Source organism: Rhinatrema bivittatum, chromosome 3, assembly GCF_901001135.1.
Source record: "Rhinatrema bivittatum chromosome 3, aRhiBiv1.1, whole genome shotgun sequence".
In the NCBI taxonomy this organism is placed as follows: domain Eukaryota; kingdom Metazoa; phylum Chordata; class Amphibia; order Gymnophiona; family Rhinatrematidae; genus Rhinatrema; species Rhinatrema bivittatum.
The window spans coordinates 88,785,211-88,800,191 of record NC_042617.1 but is presented as its reverse complement, the minus strand read 5'-3'; the positions used below and the strand labels follow the sequence as shown (position 1 = coordinate 88,800,191).

At 43.6% G+C, this 14,981-nt stretch overlaps 1 protein-coding gene across 3 annotated transcripts in view; it reads right to left on the bottom strand.

The window, feature by feature from the left end:
• Nucleotides 1-14,981, bottom strand: part of SPTBN1 (spectrin beta, non-erythrocytic 1) — a 724,701-nt gene that overhangs the window by 323,715 nt on the left and 386,005 nt on the right. For all 3 annotated transcript variants that reach the window (XM_029593444.1, XM_029593446.1, XM_029593445.1), the window contains 3 exons: nucleotides 6,762-6,853; nucleotides 5,916-5,996; nucleotides 90-205 (listed from right to left, as the gene is read on the bottom strand). In XM_029593444.1, the coding sequence (XP_029449304.1) occupies nucleotides 90-205; nucleotides 5,916-5,996; nucleotides 6,762-6,853 (289 nt within the window). The remainder of the gene's footprint in view (nucleotides 1-89; nucleotides 206-5,915; nucleotides 5,997-6,761; nucleotides 6,854-14,981) is intronic.

Sequence of the window (14,981 nt, the reverse complement as noted above, 5' to 3'; positions counted from 1 at the left end):
TAACCGGATATTTAGTGGCTACTACTTATCCAGCTAAAGCATTCAGCGCATTTTGAATACCGACTCTCTGATTTCTATCCAGTTTTTACCTTCGGGGTCCAGAAGCTTAGTAAGGCCAAGATGTTGCTCTGCAAGATTAAATGCATTCTGAAGATTGTAGTGCACATTTGATTTCTTCAATTTATCAAAATCAATTAAGTCAGGCCTAAATAGATTTAAAAAAAAAGTTTTAAATTAATATATGTTACACACTTTATGCACCTTAGTGCTTAAGATCCTTTTGCACCTGAAACTAAATGGAGAAATAAGTAAAAGAGGAACAAATGCAAGTTTGCTTACCATAAATGTTGTTTTCCATAAATAGCAGGATGAATTAGCCATTACATACGAATAACATCATCCAGAGGCACCAAATGGACTTCTCTCCAAGATAGTAGAACTTTAAACTCTATTGAGCATGTGCGGAAATTCCCAAACAAATGTTGCCTCCTGTGCTTCTCAGTTAGTACCAAAGCCAAGTCTAGCTATATAGTTAACTCTCATGGGTGGTGAGCAGGTATTCCAAGGCCAATTCATCCTGCTACATACGTAAATCACCATGTATGATAAGCAAACTTGCTTTTTTCCAATAGATAAGCAGGCTAAATTAGCCATAACATTTGGGAAGTCCCAAGCTGAGGGTTTCAGCAAAGCATTTACTTAGCAAGCAACCCAGTCTCCACCATGGAGAATAGACTACAGTGAAAACAAGTTCCACAAAACTGCCTGTGAAACATAAGTGCTGGAAAGTTGTATGAGATATGCATACCATGCATATCTGGATCATGCAAGAGCTATGAGGATCAGATGAGCATGATTCTGAAGAACTTTATGCACTGGTCTGTTCTCCTGTGAGGCAAACATGTCCACTGATGGTTGACCCCATAACTTGAAGATTTTGTCTGCTACAGATTGTTGCAAAGTCCATTCATGTGGATGAAATATTCTGTTGAGCCAATCTGTGAGCATGTTGGAGATCCCTGGGAGATAGGAAGCCTGCAGCAGTACCTGATACAGGTCCGCCCAAGCCCTGATCTTGAGCACTTCTCGGCAGAGGGGCTATGAATTCATTCCCCCTTGCTTGTTGACATAAAACATGGCCATCTGGTTGTCAGTCTGAATCAGGATGCTTTTGCCCTGAAGAAGGTGCGTGAACACAATCAATGCATTTCTTATTGCTTGAAAGTTGAGCAGGCTGAATTGATATTGACTTCTCAGAAGACCAAATGCCCTAGGTTCAATGACAGCTAAGATGAGCTCCCCACTTCTTTGTTAAGGCATCCTTTATTAACGTTACTCGGTAAGGAAGCTGACGAAGAGGCATGTCCTCTCAAAGAACATGAGGTTGCAGCCACCACCTGAGCTCCTGAGCCAGCTCCTGGGAAATTTGGGCTACTTTGGAGAGGGATATGCACGTTGATCCCATTGGGAACACAGGCCCCATTTAAAGTAGCAAACATTCATGCAAGTTAGTGGAACCACATGAACAGCCGCTGCCATATGTCCCAGCATGACTCAAAAGAGATTTCACTGATGATCGCTGAGAGGACAATTTGTGGATCAATGAAAGCATGATGGTTGCTCAATCTGAGGGTAGAAACACTTTCTCTTGTAATAAATCTATTCACATCTCTATAAATTTCAGTCTTTGGGCTGACATCAAATTCGACTTCTCAAAGTTTAATCAGAAAATCTAAGCTCTCTAGCAAGGAGACTGTCTCATGCACAGAGCTGATCACAGCCTCCTGAGATCATGCTGTGATTAATCAATTGTCCAGGTAAGGGAAGATTTGGATCCCCTTGTCATTGCACATATGCTGTTACCACTGCCAGGCATTTGGTGAAGACTCTTGGCACACTCAAGAGGCTGAACAGAAGCACTCTGTACTGGTAATGGGTAGAATACACTTTGAAACAAAAGTAGTGCCAATGCAAACCGTAGATGAGTATGTGGAAGGAAAGATCCATGAGATACAATGCACATATCCATTTTCCCTTCTGAATGTAGGGAAGAATCATGCTGAGGGAGTTCATTTTGAATTTCGTTTGAAGCAGATAATCGTTCAGATACCTCAAATCCAAAATTGTTTAGAAACAATCCAATTTCTTAGGGATGAGGAAGTACTGGGTGTAAAACCCCGGCATATGTTGGGACACAGATAAGGGTTTTATTACCTGCTGCTGTAAGAGTGCCTGAACTTCCAGGCATAGTTGCGGAAGATGGGATGGATTTGGCTGAAGCACAGAACAAATGCAGGAGAAGTGGTAGTCGAGAGAAATGCAAGCAAGAGTGCACTATTTGAAGGACATTGGTGATAAGGCACCATTTGCCCACAAAAAGCTTGATTCTGCCTCTGTCCAGAACAGAGGGTGTGGCACTGGTTTGGGATGGGTTGGCAGAGCCAGAATTTTCTATCTGCATTCTCTTTGTGTATGCCAGATTTCTGACATTGAGTTGGAAGAAACAGAGGACAATACTGTTGATGAGTCCTGAAGGGACATTGGTGAAAATAAGGCTGCTTGTAATGACAGAAAGGCTTTCGAAGTATGGAAGGCTGCTCATGGCCAGGCAAGAGGGACTGCACTGCTACATTCTGGTCTTATCTACGCAATGGTCTCCTTAAGTTTTTCTTCAAAAACGTTATCCCTGAGATAGGAAAGGATTGCTAGTTTCTCATGCACATCCTCGTGAATGCTGCTGGCCCTAAGCCATGCCATATATGTTATGTTCCAATGGATGATACAAAAGTTCTAGAAAACGAATCAAAACCTTTGTAGAAAGAATGTAAAAGGTAGCAAATACTTTCTTCCACGTTCAAAAAAGGCTGAGGATAGCTCACTGAACCTTCCTCCAGTGGAAGGAAAGGATTCAGCTTTTGCAGGCAGTCAGGTATACTGCACCATGTAGAATTGATGAATAATAATTTGTGCAGTTAGCATGGACTATCATCTTGCCAAACTGGTCAAAAAACTGGTAGCCTTTTCCTGGTGGTGAACTGGAATAGATCAGCATCCTTTTATCTTTCTTCATTGCCAAATCAACTACTACTGAATAGGGTGGCAACAGAATGACACCAAGTCCCAGGGATAACTGAACCTTGTACTTTAATTTTCCCAAAGTTTCCCACATTCTCATTTGTAGAGCACTAAGAATAGCACTGACAGGTATAACTACTTGCTTCAATGTAGTACCAAAACTTTGTAGACGGCATAGTGTTCCGAATGGGGTCTTTGTCTTTACAAACATGGACATCCAGGGCATATCCCATCTTTTTGATGAACTTAAGAATATGAGAGGTCTTTCTGAGGCGAAGTATGGCCTGGTGGCTCCAGCAGAGGATCGAAAGGTATGCCTGTAGTCCTCATCTGAACCCAACGCACAAGATCACTCACCGAGGAGTGCAAAAATAAGGGTGACCCTGGAGGCTCTTCAAAGCGGGAGTGCAGAGGGTGCCTGCGCCATTTCCAATCTGGAAGACTCCACTGCAATGGAATGAGATTAAGAATAAGCTTGAAGAATGGGCTCAGAGGATGTGTTCAGACCTATTGGTGAAACTGGGACTCCACTAGGTGGAACTGCTGAGGCCAGGTTCTGAAGAATCCATGGAGTGATATGTCTCCGACTCGCTGTAGGTGGTGGAATATGTTTTTCTTATACAAGGATTGGTTCTTGTCATTGTGTCTATGGATGGTCCAAAGGGAGTGGGAGTACAGAACATATCGGATTTTGTGTCTCCAGAAGGAAGTCCTCCACCAATAACCTAGGCGGGGAAAGTGCTCTGATGATTGGAGGAAGAAGGAATAATCTTATGCCCTTTCCTGCAGATCTAGGGTGCACTATATATAACTGTGTTGGTACAGCAGCTGCTAGGATCAGCAACTTCAATGGATTAGAATTCTTTGAGGACTTTGAAGATCTAGATTTGTCATGTTTAGTTGAATGGTATTCTGATTGTGTCAAGGAGTCTGGGGTAATTCATCAATGTTGCATGGATAGAAGGGTCACTTGAATCTGCATTGCACTGTGCACTCTTTATTCAGTGCCAGAGTACATTGATCCAGTTGCATTGAGCAGTTTAAGTTCTGAGACTTTGAAATACATCGAGGGAGTGTGGTGCTTCATCCTAGACACACTGTGCATTGAGTGTGCCAAAACAGAATGTATTGATACATAAAGTGTTGAATACTTAAATGCTTCATGCTCTGGACATGTTTATGCACTGTGCATCGCGTGGTTCAATTCATCAAGTGTCGAGTGCTTTGATGCATCATGCACCTGGCCTCGACTGCTTCCATGCTCAGTGCACGAGTGCGTCAGTGGATCTTGCATCAAGCGCTTTGATATAGATTTTGCCACATACTTTGATGCAGCTTGTGCTGAAGCATTGCACTTTCAATGCTTGGGTTTCTTTGATGCAGACTCCAGAAGCTCCAGCGACTGATGGCGTGTTTTCATTGATGCAGGACAACTGCTGGAATGTGGTTTCGGCCTGCACCAATGGGGAACACTTACACTGGCTGTTGCTTTGGTCTTTTCCCGGTGAAGCAGTTGATGCTGCACTGCAGGAGGACCACCTGCTGTGACTCCCTACAGATTTATGCAGCTCCTCCTGAAGGGTTGCAAGCACGAGGTCATCCGTCCACAGGCAATTATGCTGGTCATGTTCTGGGCCCAAGCAGATATAGCAGAAGTCATGACTAGGTAGTAGACATTATCTTACCACAAATACACCACTTAAAACAGGACACAGTTGGCTCTTTCTTTTGCAACATTTCAATGAGGCAAGGCCTCTTAATGAAGGAGGAAAACAGATGGGGTTTTTTTTTCATTTAATTAGCACAAAAAGTGCTTTTCTAGGGTTGACTAGGCAGCAAGCCAACAAAAACTGAAGAAAACAGAGAAAAAATGAAAAACAATTTTTGAAAATTTTCAGGAGAGAGAATACACAGCTGTACTTGTGTTCGAAAAAAAATGACTGAGGAGGCTCATGAAGCAATTCCTTCATATACCCAGTAGAGCTCAATGCTCTATCACCTTGGAGAGATTAGTCCATTTGGTGCCATCGGATGATGTCACCCAAGTGCAATGGCTAATTCAGCCTGCTTATCAACAGAAAAAAAAACAAGTACTAATCAATGGATCTAGTTCAATTTTATCCAGGACTACCTATTTAGATAACATAACATACTTTTAAGGCAGGGAAGTTACATAAAGGTTGCTCTTTCTTCATGCCTTAATACTTCAGAAGTCCTAGGACTAAGGCTTTGGCTATAGAACAGGTCGCCATAGAGAACATTTACACTAAGCAGTAATTTCTTTTTCTTGTTCCTCCTACATTTTCTAAAATATCTTGGTATCGAGCAGGCATTTGCTTGCATTATTAAAGCTTCTGCTGGTGAACATGGTAGTGAAGGGAAAGAAGAAGCAGTATCACACAATTGAAAACAAAGTATAAAAAAGAATTTGATTGAAGCTGATTTTCAAAAGAGTTAGATCCCTAAACTGGCTTTTTTTTTTTTTTTTTTTTAAATGTACTAGTGATGAGTCCCTAAATTTAGGATCCTAGATTTAGGTTTCTAAAAAGTGGGAGGCTACAGGACCAAGTTAGGGTTAGCAAAAAAGTTACGTATTTAGCACAAATTCAGCACATGGCATTCAGTTTCAGAAAATGAATAGCATCCTCAATTTAGGTTAAGTTGTAGGATCCTAAATTTAGGTGAGGTTTTAGACAAAAATGTAGAATCTTGGCTAAAAATAGGAACCTCACTTAGAGGCCTAAATTTAAGAGCTAGGCTTATTTTGAATATCAGCCTCTGTCTTTACAAAAAGTAACTTTTAAAGGAAAGCGCTTGATGCATCTTAGGAGGGCACATACCGGTGTTTATGTATTAGTGCATTGAAAGCCATCCCATCTCTCCAGCTGGTGGTAAAGTTGTGGATATTGACATTGGGGTAACTGTTAATACAAAAAATACAACAAATTATTGTTTCTGGACAGGCTTCAGGAGATTGTACTACCTAGTCCTATCTTGTTCAAAATATCAATTTGCTTGGTAGCTCTAGTCTTCATTTGGTAAGCTTAGCCCCTGGCTTCTGTTTTGGTGGGGGGTTTTTTGGTCCAAACATTTTCTCTTTTGCTTTTTCAAATTTATTTAGACTAAAGACTATATTTGGTTATGGACATACTGCCTTTTTTAAATCATGTTGCTTAAGGTCACTCCTGTAATTTATACTTCATATTCCTCAAAACAGTGCAAGAGCACATTTCTGATGACCATCAGAAAAGCAGCATCCCAGCTCAGAAATAAAAAGGTGTGTATGTGCATGACTGAAAAGGAGGATGGGCCATCAAACTTAACATTCTGCTTCAGTAGTTAATAACCAGAAAAGAAAACTGCTGATAAAAGAAAAGCTTTGGTAAAAAAGTTTGATATGAGCTGCTCATGGAAGAACAGTACATTCCAAAATCAACACCCGTCGACATGCGCACACAGACTACAAAGCAGACCCCTTGAAAAATACATTAACTAAACAAATCTGAGCTATTTATCTTGTCAACTTAGTCTAAACGTTTAGGTGACATGTCTGCCAGGATGTTAACTAACAAAAGTCATTTACTTGTCCTGAAGCAATTCAGTTAGATATTTACACAATCCATAATGATTTTTGTGAAAACTCAGAAAAGAGGTGCTTTCCTAATAATCTTTTCATCTGTACTTACCCAGCTGTCTTCATCTGGCACCACAAGAGCAAGGCATCTTTGGCAGATTTCTTTTCCTTGTTATCTTCTGTTTCAACACTGATATCTTGGATCTGAGGTACACAAATCAATTTCAGTGAAACATATTTGGAGCCTCCACAGCTTCATTAATAAACCAACTCAAAGCAAAATGTTTCTGCTTAAAAAAAACCCAAGATCCTGCTTCTCCCCCCAAAAATTACATTTTCTTGTACTGAACCTGCGTATAGTATGAGACAGATCAAATCATCAAGATATAATGTAACTTGTCGTGACTTTTAAATTTATCTACTAAGAAAACAAAGTAATACTTTTATTGCTAAACAGACATTTTTATTTTGATATCTACATTTTCCACACTATAAAAAACCAAACAAGAAAACAAGGTATTAAAATTAAGATGGACTGTAATCATTTGTTGGAACATTAAGAAATCTGGGACTTGCATATTATGAAAAAAAACTTAGAGAGGAAGTGCTCTTTACTGATTACTTCAAACTACCCTCTACTGAAGGGAGTTTTCAGAAACTAGAAGAGTAACAGTCTGGTGATATTCGATCAATTTATTCAGGGAAATCTCATTCCATTTACTGATTTAAAGGGAAAGCAGAGTTGCTTACCTGTAACAGGTGTTCTCCCAGGACAGCAGGATGTAGTCCTCACATATGGGTGATGTCACTGGACGGAGCCCAATCACAGAAAACTTTGTCTAGAAAGCTTTGACTAGCACACTGAGCACGACATGTTCCCTGTGTTCAGTCTCGTTTGTAGCAAAAGTGCGAGCAAAAAATAAAATAAATGTTAGCGGACCCAAATCCGCAGGCTGGCAGGTGGGTTTCATGAGGACTACATCCTGCTGTCCTGGGAGAACACCTGTTACAGGTAAGCAACTCTGCTTTCTCCCAGGACAAGTAGGAAGGTAGTCCTCACATATAGGTGATTAGCAAGCTACAGGATGACTCGTATTACAACAGGCCAATAGCAGACAACTCGTGCAGAGGCACAATAATTGGGGTGCTATTGGCAATGATGAGGCAGCCTGAAATCACTGCAGGTGGTTGTGGAAGGAGTTGGGGATTATACTGGAAGAAACATTTCAAGACAGGTTGACCAAAGGCAGAGTCTTGACAGACTTCCATATCTCAGTGGTGGAGGGCTGCGAATGTGTGAAGAGGGCAACATGTCGCTGCCTAGGAAATGTCAGCAATTGGTACTGAACGATAGCGTGGTACTGATGTTGTCATGGCTGTTACAGAATGTGCCTGCACTCACCCCTAGAGAGGAAGGCCTGCTTTGTCATAGCAGAATTCGATATAGTCTGCTTGTCAGTTAGAGATAGTTTGTTTGCCCATTGGAACTTGCAGCTTGTCCTTGTCAAAGAAGGAAAGAATTGGGTGTATTTTCCCATGGAGTGCAGTGCGGTCTAGATAGAATGCAAGTGCACGCTTACAGTCCAAGGTGTGGAAAACCCTCTTGCCCTGGTGAGAAAAAGAGGCCTTGGGAAAAAGTGGGCAGAGTATATTATGAGTAAGGTGAGAGGCTGAGTCTACCTTAAGAAGAATATTAGGGTGAGGACGGAGGCCACTCTGTCACGGAGGAACCTAGGGTCGGGTGAATATGCAACAAGGGCTTGCAAGTCACTGAGCTTTTTAGCAGAAGTGATGGCTACGAGGGAAAATTTCCCATGTTAGAATTTTTATACTTATAGGAATGAAAAGGCTCAAACGGGGAATGTATGAGTCTTGTAAGCACTACATGTAGGCCCCATTCTGTAATCAATGATTGTAGAGGAGGCTTAGTCTGTAGAGAACCCATGATAAGCCGACTCAAGGGGGGTTGAGCCGTTAATCGGGCATCCCCTACTCTCATGTGGTACGCAGAATTGGAACTGAGGTGTATCTGTGTGGAGGATGTCTGGGGACCAGAATCTGAGGGGTATCCTAGATAGCCTAAGAGAGATGGAGTGGTACAGAAAAAAGGGGCTAATACCTTTTTGTGCACACCATGCGGTAAAACCTGCCCATTTCAAATGGTAAGATTTACTTGTGGAAGGCTGTCATGAAGCTGCAAGTACCTGAGAATATCAGTGAGTCTGTGTTATGAGACTGACCTGTGGGCAGGCGAATTGGGTACTGGAGTGATAGGTTGAGAAGTATGTGGAACATACTTGTCGAGGCTAGGACGTAGTTGTGAGAATCATTGGAAACCTGACCTGCTGTAGCATCACTAGAATTTTGGCTATGAGCGGTATCGGAAGAGACACATATAGGAGGCCTTTGTTGCAGGGGCGAGCAAAGGCGTCCATGAGAACGCATTTCGATGCATGTGTAGGGAGTAGAATCTGTCCACTCTGTGGTTTGATTCGGACACAGAGGTCAAAGGTTGGTTGACCTCAGCGCTGGAAGATTTTGCTAGCTACACATGAATTCAGAGACCATTGGTGAGGATGGAAATATCGATTGAGATGGTCTGCTACCGTGTTCGGTATGGCTATTAGATGAATGGCCCGTAGGTGCATGGAATGTGCAAGGGCCTAGGCCTAGAGCTGCGCGGCCTCCTGGCAGAGCAGATAAGAGCCTGTGCATGCTTGTGTGTTGGAATACCATATTGCACTATGCTGTCTGTCTGTATGCACAAAATCTTGTGTGAGAGGCAGTGTTTTAAGGCATAAAAGGTATAACGCATGGCTCGAAACTCCAGGAAGTTGATCTGAGACTTTTCTTGGAGTGGAGTAGACGCATTTTGGGTTTGGAGGATGTGGATTTGAGCTTTCCAACACTAGTTGAATGTGACCGTGGCCAAGATCAGCTGAGGATTTGGTACTGGATCAGTAATATGGATCAGGGACGAAAGCGGTTGAACGGCTTAGAGCCACTGAAATTTGAAAATCCACTGAATCTTACTCATGGCTAGTCTGGCCATATGAGTGACGTGGATAGTGAAATACCCTGCGGCCCAGCAATGAAAGAATTGATGGGCTGAGGCTATGTTGCATGAATGCAGAGATGTGGAGAATTTAACAGGATGTCTGCGTGGTTGTTGGGCAGGAAGTCCGTTGTGACTGTAGAGCACAGAACTACTCCATATGGGATTTATGGTTGTTGATCAGAAATCCGAGCCAAATTAAGAAGATTTATAGTGAGTCTTGGAGAATTTAGAGCTCCTTGTTTGGATTGATTCCTATTAGGCAGTCGTCCATGCAAGGAAAGGCATGAATGCTGTTTTACTCCATAGAGATGAGGCAGTCTTGCTAGGCATTTGGTGAAATACACAAGTTGTCAAAGCTAGTGCGAACGGCAGAACTTGGTATTGAAAAAGTTGTTGACTCATTATGAAGCGCCTAGAAAGTGATGAGAGAGGCAACCCACTTATTGTAGTAAGGGAAGCACTGTGTCGAGAGACACTATTCTGAACTTTCCCTTCTGAAGAAATTTGTTGAGATTTCTGAGGTCCAGGATGGGCGGAGATCGCCTGCTTTCTGTTGAAAGAAGGAATAGCGGGATTAAAATTCTCCGCCTTGTTGAGTCCGGGGAACGGTACCCTAAGCCCTGGTTCTTAGTGGGATGGCCACTGTGATGTCTGGCAAGGTTGAAAGTCCAAGAATCTGCCCGACTGGTGGAGCTGATGTGATCTGGATATCAGTTGGTTTCATGCGGGAGCGGTAAACGTCCTTCCTGCATGTCTCTCTGCTGTGCAAGAAAACATAGAGAGCTATCACCGGGTCTCGAGGTGGGCTTGCAATCGAGGCACTGTCTGCTGGACCTTGTGCATGGCAGATCAACTAGTGTATTGGGGACTTCGGGCCGTAATCAGGATCCGGAAGCCAGACTATTATCGAGTACGGAGTCCTGTTGCTGGCAATGGGAGGATGTCGCGAAGCAAACCCAAGTTGCTGGCAGAGAGGTTTCCCTTGGTGTTGTGTCAAACATAGCTATTAATAGCAACATGTGAAATCAATATGGTTTTTAGAAAATAGCATGACCTAGAACCTTCCGAAAACATCTGGCCCGTTTTAGTGACCAGGTCTTGATGGGATCAGTGCTGAAGTGGGATTAGAGTGCCCATCACCCTACGTGGTGGAGGCGCAGAAGGACGAGTCAGTGGCGATGACGCAGGCTGTCGTTGGTAGGTATCACAACGAGGTAGTGCCACAACAGTGCGAATATCAATGGCTCCGGTGTTAATAGATTTCAGGAGGCATCGAGGACAGCCTGAGGGACGTAAACGTCCAGCTCCACACTGTAAGCTGGTATGGTAGCACAGCTACAGAGGAGACAGGCTAGGCGTTACTGGCGCTTCCACATTATTTTGTGGTGGCTCAGTACCCGGCACCAGTGTCGGTGGGGAACGCCTCGGGTGCAGAGGAGCACAGGACTCGTGTACCCGGGCCTGCTTCGCAACTGGCTCAATGGACATTGATGCCGGTGCGGAATCAGTGCTGACACTGAACGTGGGACCACGTCGGTGCTGGCTGTTTCCCTCTGCGCTTGGCCCGGTCATTCTCCAGCACAGATTAATATGCCACTGATGTCCTGGATGGCGGTGGCGGACAGTCACTGTACCGGTGACGATGATTCCCACAGTGCTCGGCCCGGTCATTCTCAAGCGCCGAGGAGGATGCCCTCGCTGTCTCGAATGGCAATTGGTGACGGATTGTTTTAATGATCCAAAGGCAAGGTTTTAATGATCCAAAGGCAATGGTTTTAATGATCCAAAGGCAATGACAAACCTTTACCATAAGAAAAAAATCAGCAGAACCAGGGGTCACGATTTGAAGCTCCAGGGAGGAAGATTCAGAACCAATGTCAGGAAGTATTTCTTCACGGAGAGGGTGGTGGATGCCTGGAATGCCCTTCCGGAGGAAGTGGTGAAGACCAGAACTGTGAAGGACTTCAAAGGGGCGTGGGATAAACACTGTGGATCCATAAAGTCAAGAGGCCGCCAATGAAGAGTGGGTGACTCGCCAGAATGATGGCTACTGCCTGGAGACAATACCCTTATTCAATAAACATACACATGGTTACTGTGACTCCAACATCACTCTAAGCTTCAACAGCAAGAGGAAATGTGGAAAAAAGGATTTGCACTCACAAAGACGGGAGTAGCTGGCTTGTTACGGCGGTTACTACCCCAAACCAAATATCCAAATTACTACCTCCACCTTCCTCTATTCCTGATGCCTTTCAACTCGCTTGATCACTCCATTCTTATACTTCACTTTCAATGCATATCCAGCATAGTTCTCTGCTTCAACAGCAGGGGAGAAGAAAAACTGTTACTTCACACATCCAGCAGAGCTCTCTGCTTAAACGGCAGGGGAGAAGAAAAAAGGGTTCGCACTCACAAAGCGGGGAGTAGCTGGCTTGTTACGGCGGTTACTACCCCAAACCAAATGTACTTGATACTTCACTCTCGACGCATATCCAGCATGGCTCTCTGCTTCAACGGCATGGGAGAAAGACTGATACATCACGAATTTCCAGCATAGCTCTCTGCTTAAACGGCAGGGGAGAAGAAAAAAGGATTCACACTCACAAAGCGGGGAGTAGCTGGCTTGTTACGGCGGTTACTACTCCAAACCAAATGTGCCTGATACTTCACTTTCGATGCATATCCAGCATAGCTCTCTGCTTCAACGGCAGGGGAGAAGAAAAAAACTGATACCTCACGCATATCCAGCATAGCTCCCTGCTTCAACGGCAGGGGAGAAGATAAACAACCAATAAGGGCTGTATAACATAATCTGGGTAAAAACAAATAAGCATGGGTGTAGCTTGCTTATTGCGGCGGTTACTACCCCTACTACCTCTAACTAATCAAGCTAGATATTTCACTTGGATGCAGCTCCATCACCGCTCTCTACATTAATGGCGGGGGTGGAAGGGAATTAGAACCAAGAGCTAAGAGAAACAGATAAGTATGAGAGAAAAAATGAGGGAAGCTTGCTGGGCAGACTGGATGGGCCATTTGGTCTTCTTCTGCCGTCATTTCTATGTTTCTATATGTTTCTATTGTCACCATGCCTCCACTGCTCATGGCACTGTTTATCGCCCAAATTGATTTAGGTGCTTCGGTAGTATTGACGGCATCGACATGGGCATCGAGGGAATCTATGGAGGCACCTATGGAATAGATGAGAGCATAGATGGTGGCCCTGGTGGCAACTTGAACCGTGGACATCCCTATCCCTCTAGCCCCGATGAACCCAGGGAAGGATCGCAGGAAGGACACTCGCAGGCATCCTGGGGTTGACCGAGGGTGATAGACAAAGGGAGAAAGAAGTTCGCAATTCGGTTGGTAACCTGGGGGAACCATTAAGTGAGGTGACAGGAACAGACCAAAAATCAGGGCATAGTACTCACCGAGCGTCAATGAAATGTACGCGAAGGGAGACCCATGTAGGGAAAAATTATTTGTGAAGTAAAACTTCAAGTGTTTCCTTGACAAACAGTTGTGAGAAATCTCACAGAGCTCCTGAACGCAAGGCAAACTGCTTCATGGAAAAAAAAAAAAGAGACTGAAGCGAGACCCCTGTGGACACAGGAATCATGGCATGCTGGGTATGCTCAGTGTGCCAGTCAAAGCTTTCTAGAAACTTTGACAAAGTTTTCCGTGATAGGGCTCTGTCCAGTGACATCACCCATATGTGAGGACTACCATCCTACTTGTCCTGGGAGAAAGCAAAATTGCTTACCTTGTAATAGGTGTTATCCCAGGACAGCAGGATGTAGTCCTCACATATGGGTGACGTCATTGACAGAGCCCTATTGCAGGAAAACTTCTGTCAAAGTTTCTAGAAACTAGTCTTGTAGTGTAGCAATAAGCTTTAGCAAAAAATAAAATAATAAAAGGTATGAGACCCAACTCCGCGGGGTGGCGGGTGGGTTTCGTGAGGACTACATCCTGCTGTCCTGGGATAACACCTATTACAAGGTAAGCAATTTTGCTTTATCCCAGGACAAGCAGGATGCTAGTCCTCACATATGGGTGATTAGCAAGCTAGAGGCTGCGTCATTGTGTATTGAAGCAACAGTGAAGTATGGTTGTTGGAAATGAGTCAGCCGAAAATCACAGCAGGTTGATTGTAGAAGGAGTTGGGATTAAACTGGAAACAAGTTCTGTAAGACAGATTGTCCATAGGCTGAATCTTGTCATCCTTCCTTGTCCAAACAGTAATGAACTGCAAAGGTGTGAAGAGAACTCCATGTTGCTGCTTTACATATGTCAAGGATTGGCACTGAACGATAGTATGCTATTGAAGTTGACATTGCTCTTACTGAATGTGCCTTTACTCACTTGGAGAGGAAGGCCTGCTTTTTCATAGCAAAACTGTATGCAATCTGCTAACCAGTTGGATAGAGTATGTTTACCCACTGCGTTACCTGGTTTGTTTGGATAATAAGAAACAAAAAGTTGATTGGATTTCCTGTGGACTGCAGTGCGGTTTAAGTAAAAGGAAAGTATGTAAAGCCCGTTCTCCTTGGTGAGAATGAGGCCTTGGGAAGAATGTGGGTAAAACTATGGATTGGTTCAAGTGGAATTCCATAACTACCTTGGGAAGGAATTTTGGATGTGTACAGAGAACCACTCTGTCATGTAGGAATTTTGTGTAGGGTGAGTACATGACAAGTGCTTGCAACTCACTAACCCTTTTAGCTGATGTAATGGCTATGAGAAAGATAGTCTTCCATGTTATAAATTTAAGATCACAGGAATCTATGGGTTCGAAAGGAGAACGCATGAGCCTTGTTAAGACCAGATTCAGGTCCCATTCTGTGATTGGAGGCCAAATTGGTGGTTTAAGCTGAGTTAAGCCTCTCATAAACCTGCTGACAAGAGGTTGTGTGGAGACTGGTGCATCTCCCATCTTGTTATGGTAAGCAGAGATTGCACTTAAGTGTACTCTTACAGATGAAGTCTGGAGACCAGATTCTGAAAGATGGTATAAGTAATCTAGAAGAGAAGTAGTGGGGCAAGCAAAAGGATCCATTTTCTTCTGTCTGCACCACAAAGTGAATCTTTTTCATTTCAAAGAATAGTTCTTTCGTGTGGAAGGTTTACGTGACGCTATAAGCACTTGAGATACATTGGTTGAAAGATTGAGTGGTTGTACGATCAAGCTTTCAACATCCATGCTGTCAGGGATAGGGATTGAAGGTTGGGATGGCGCAACCGGCCCTGATCCTGAGTTATGAGAGTGGG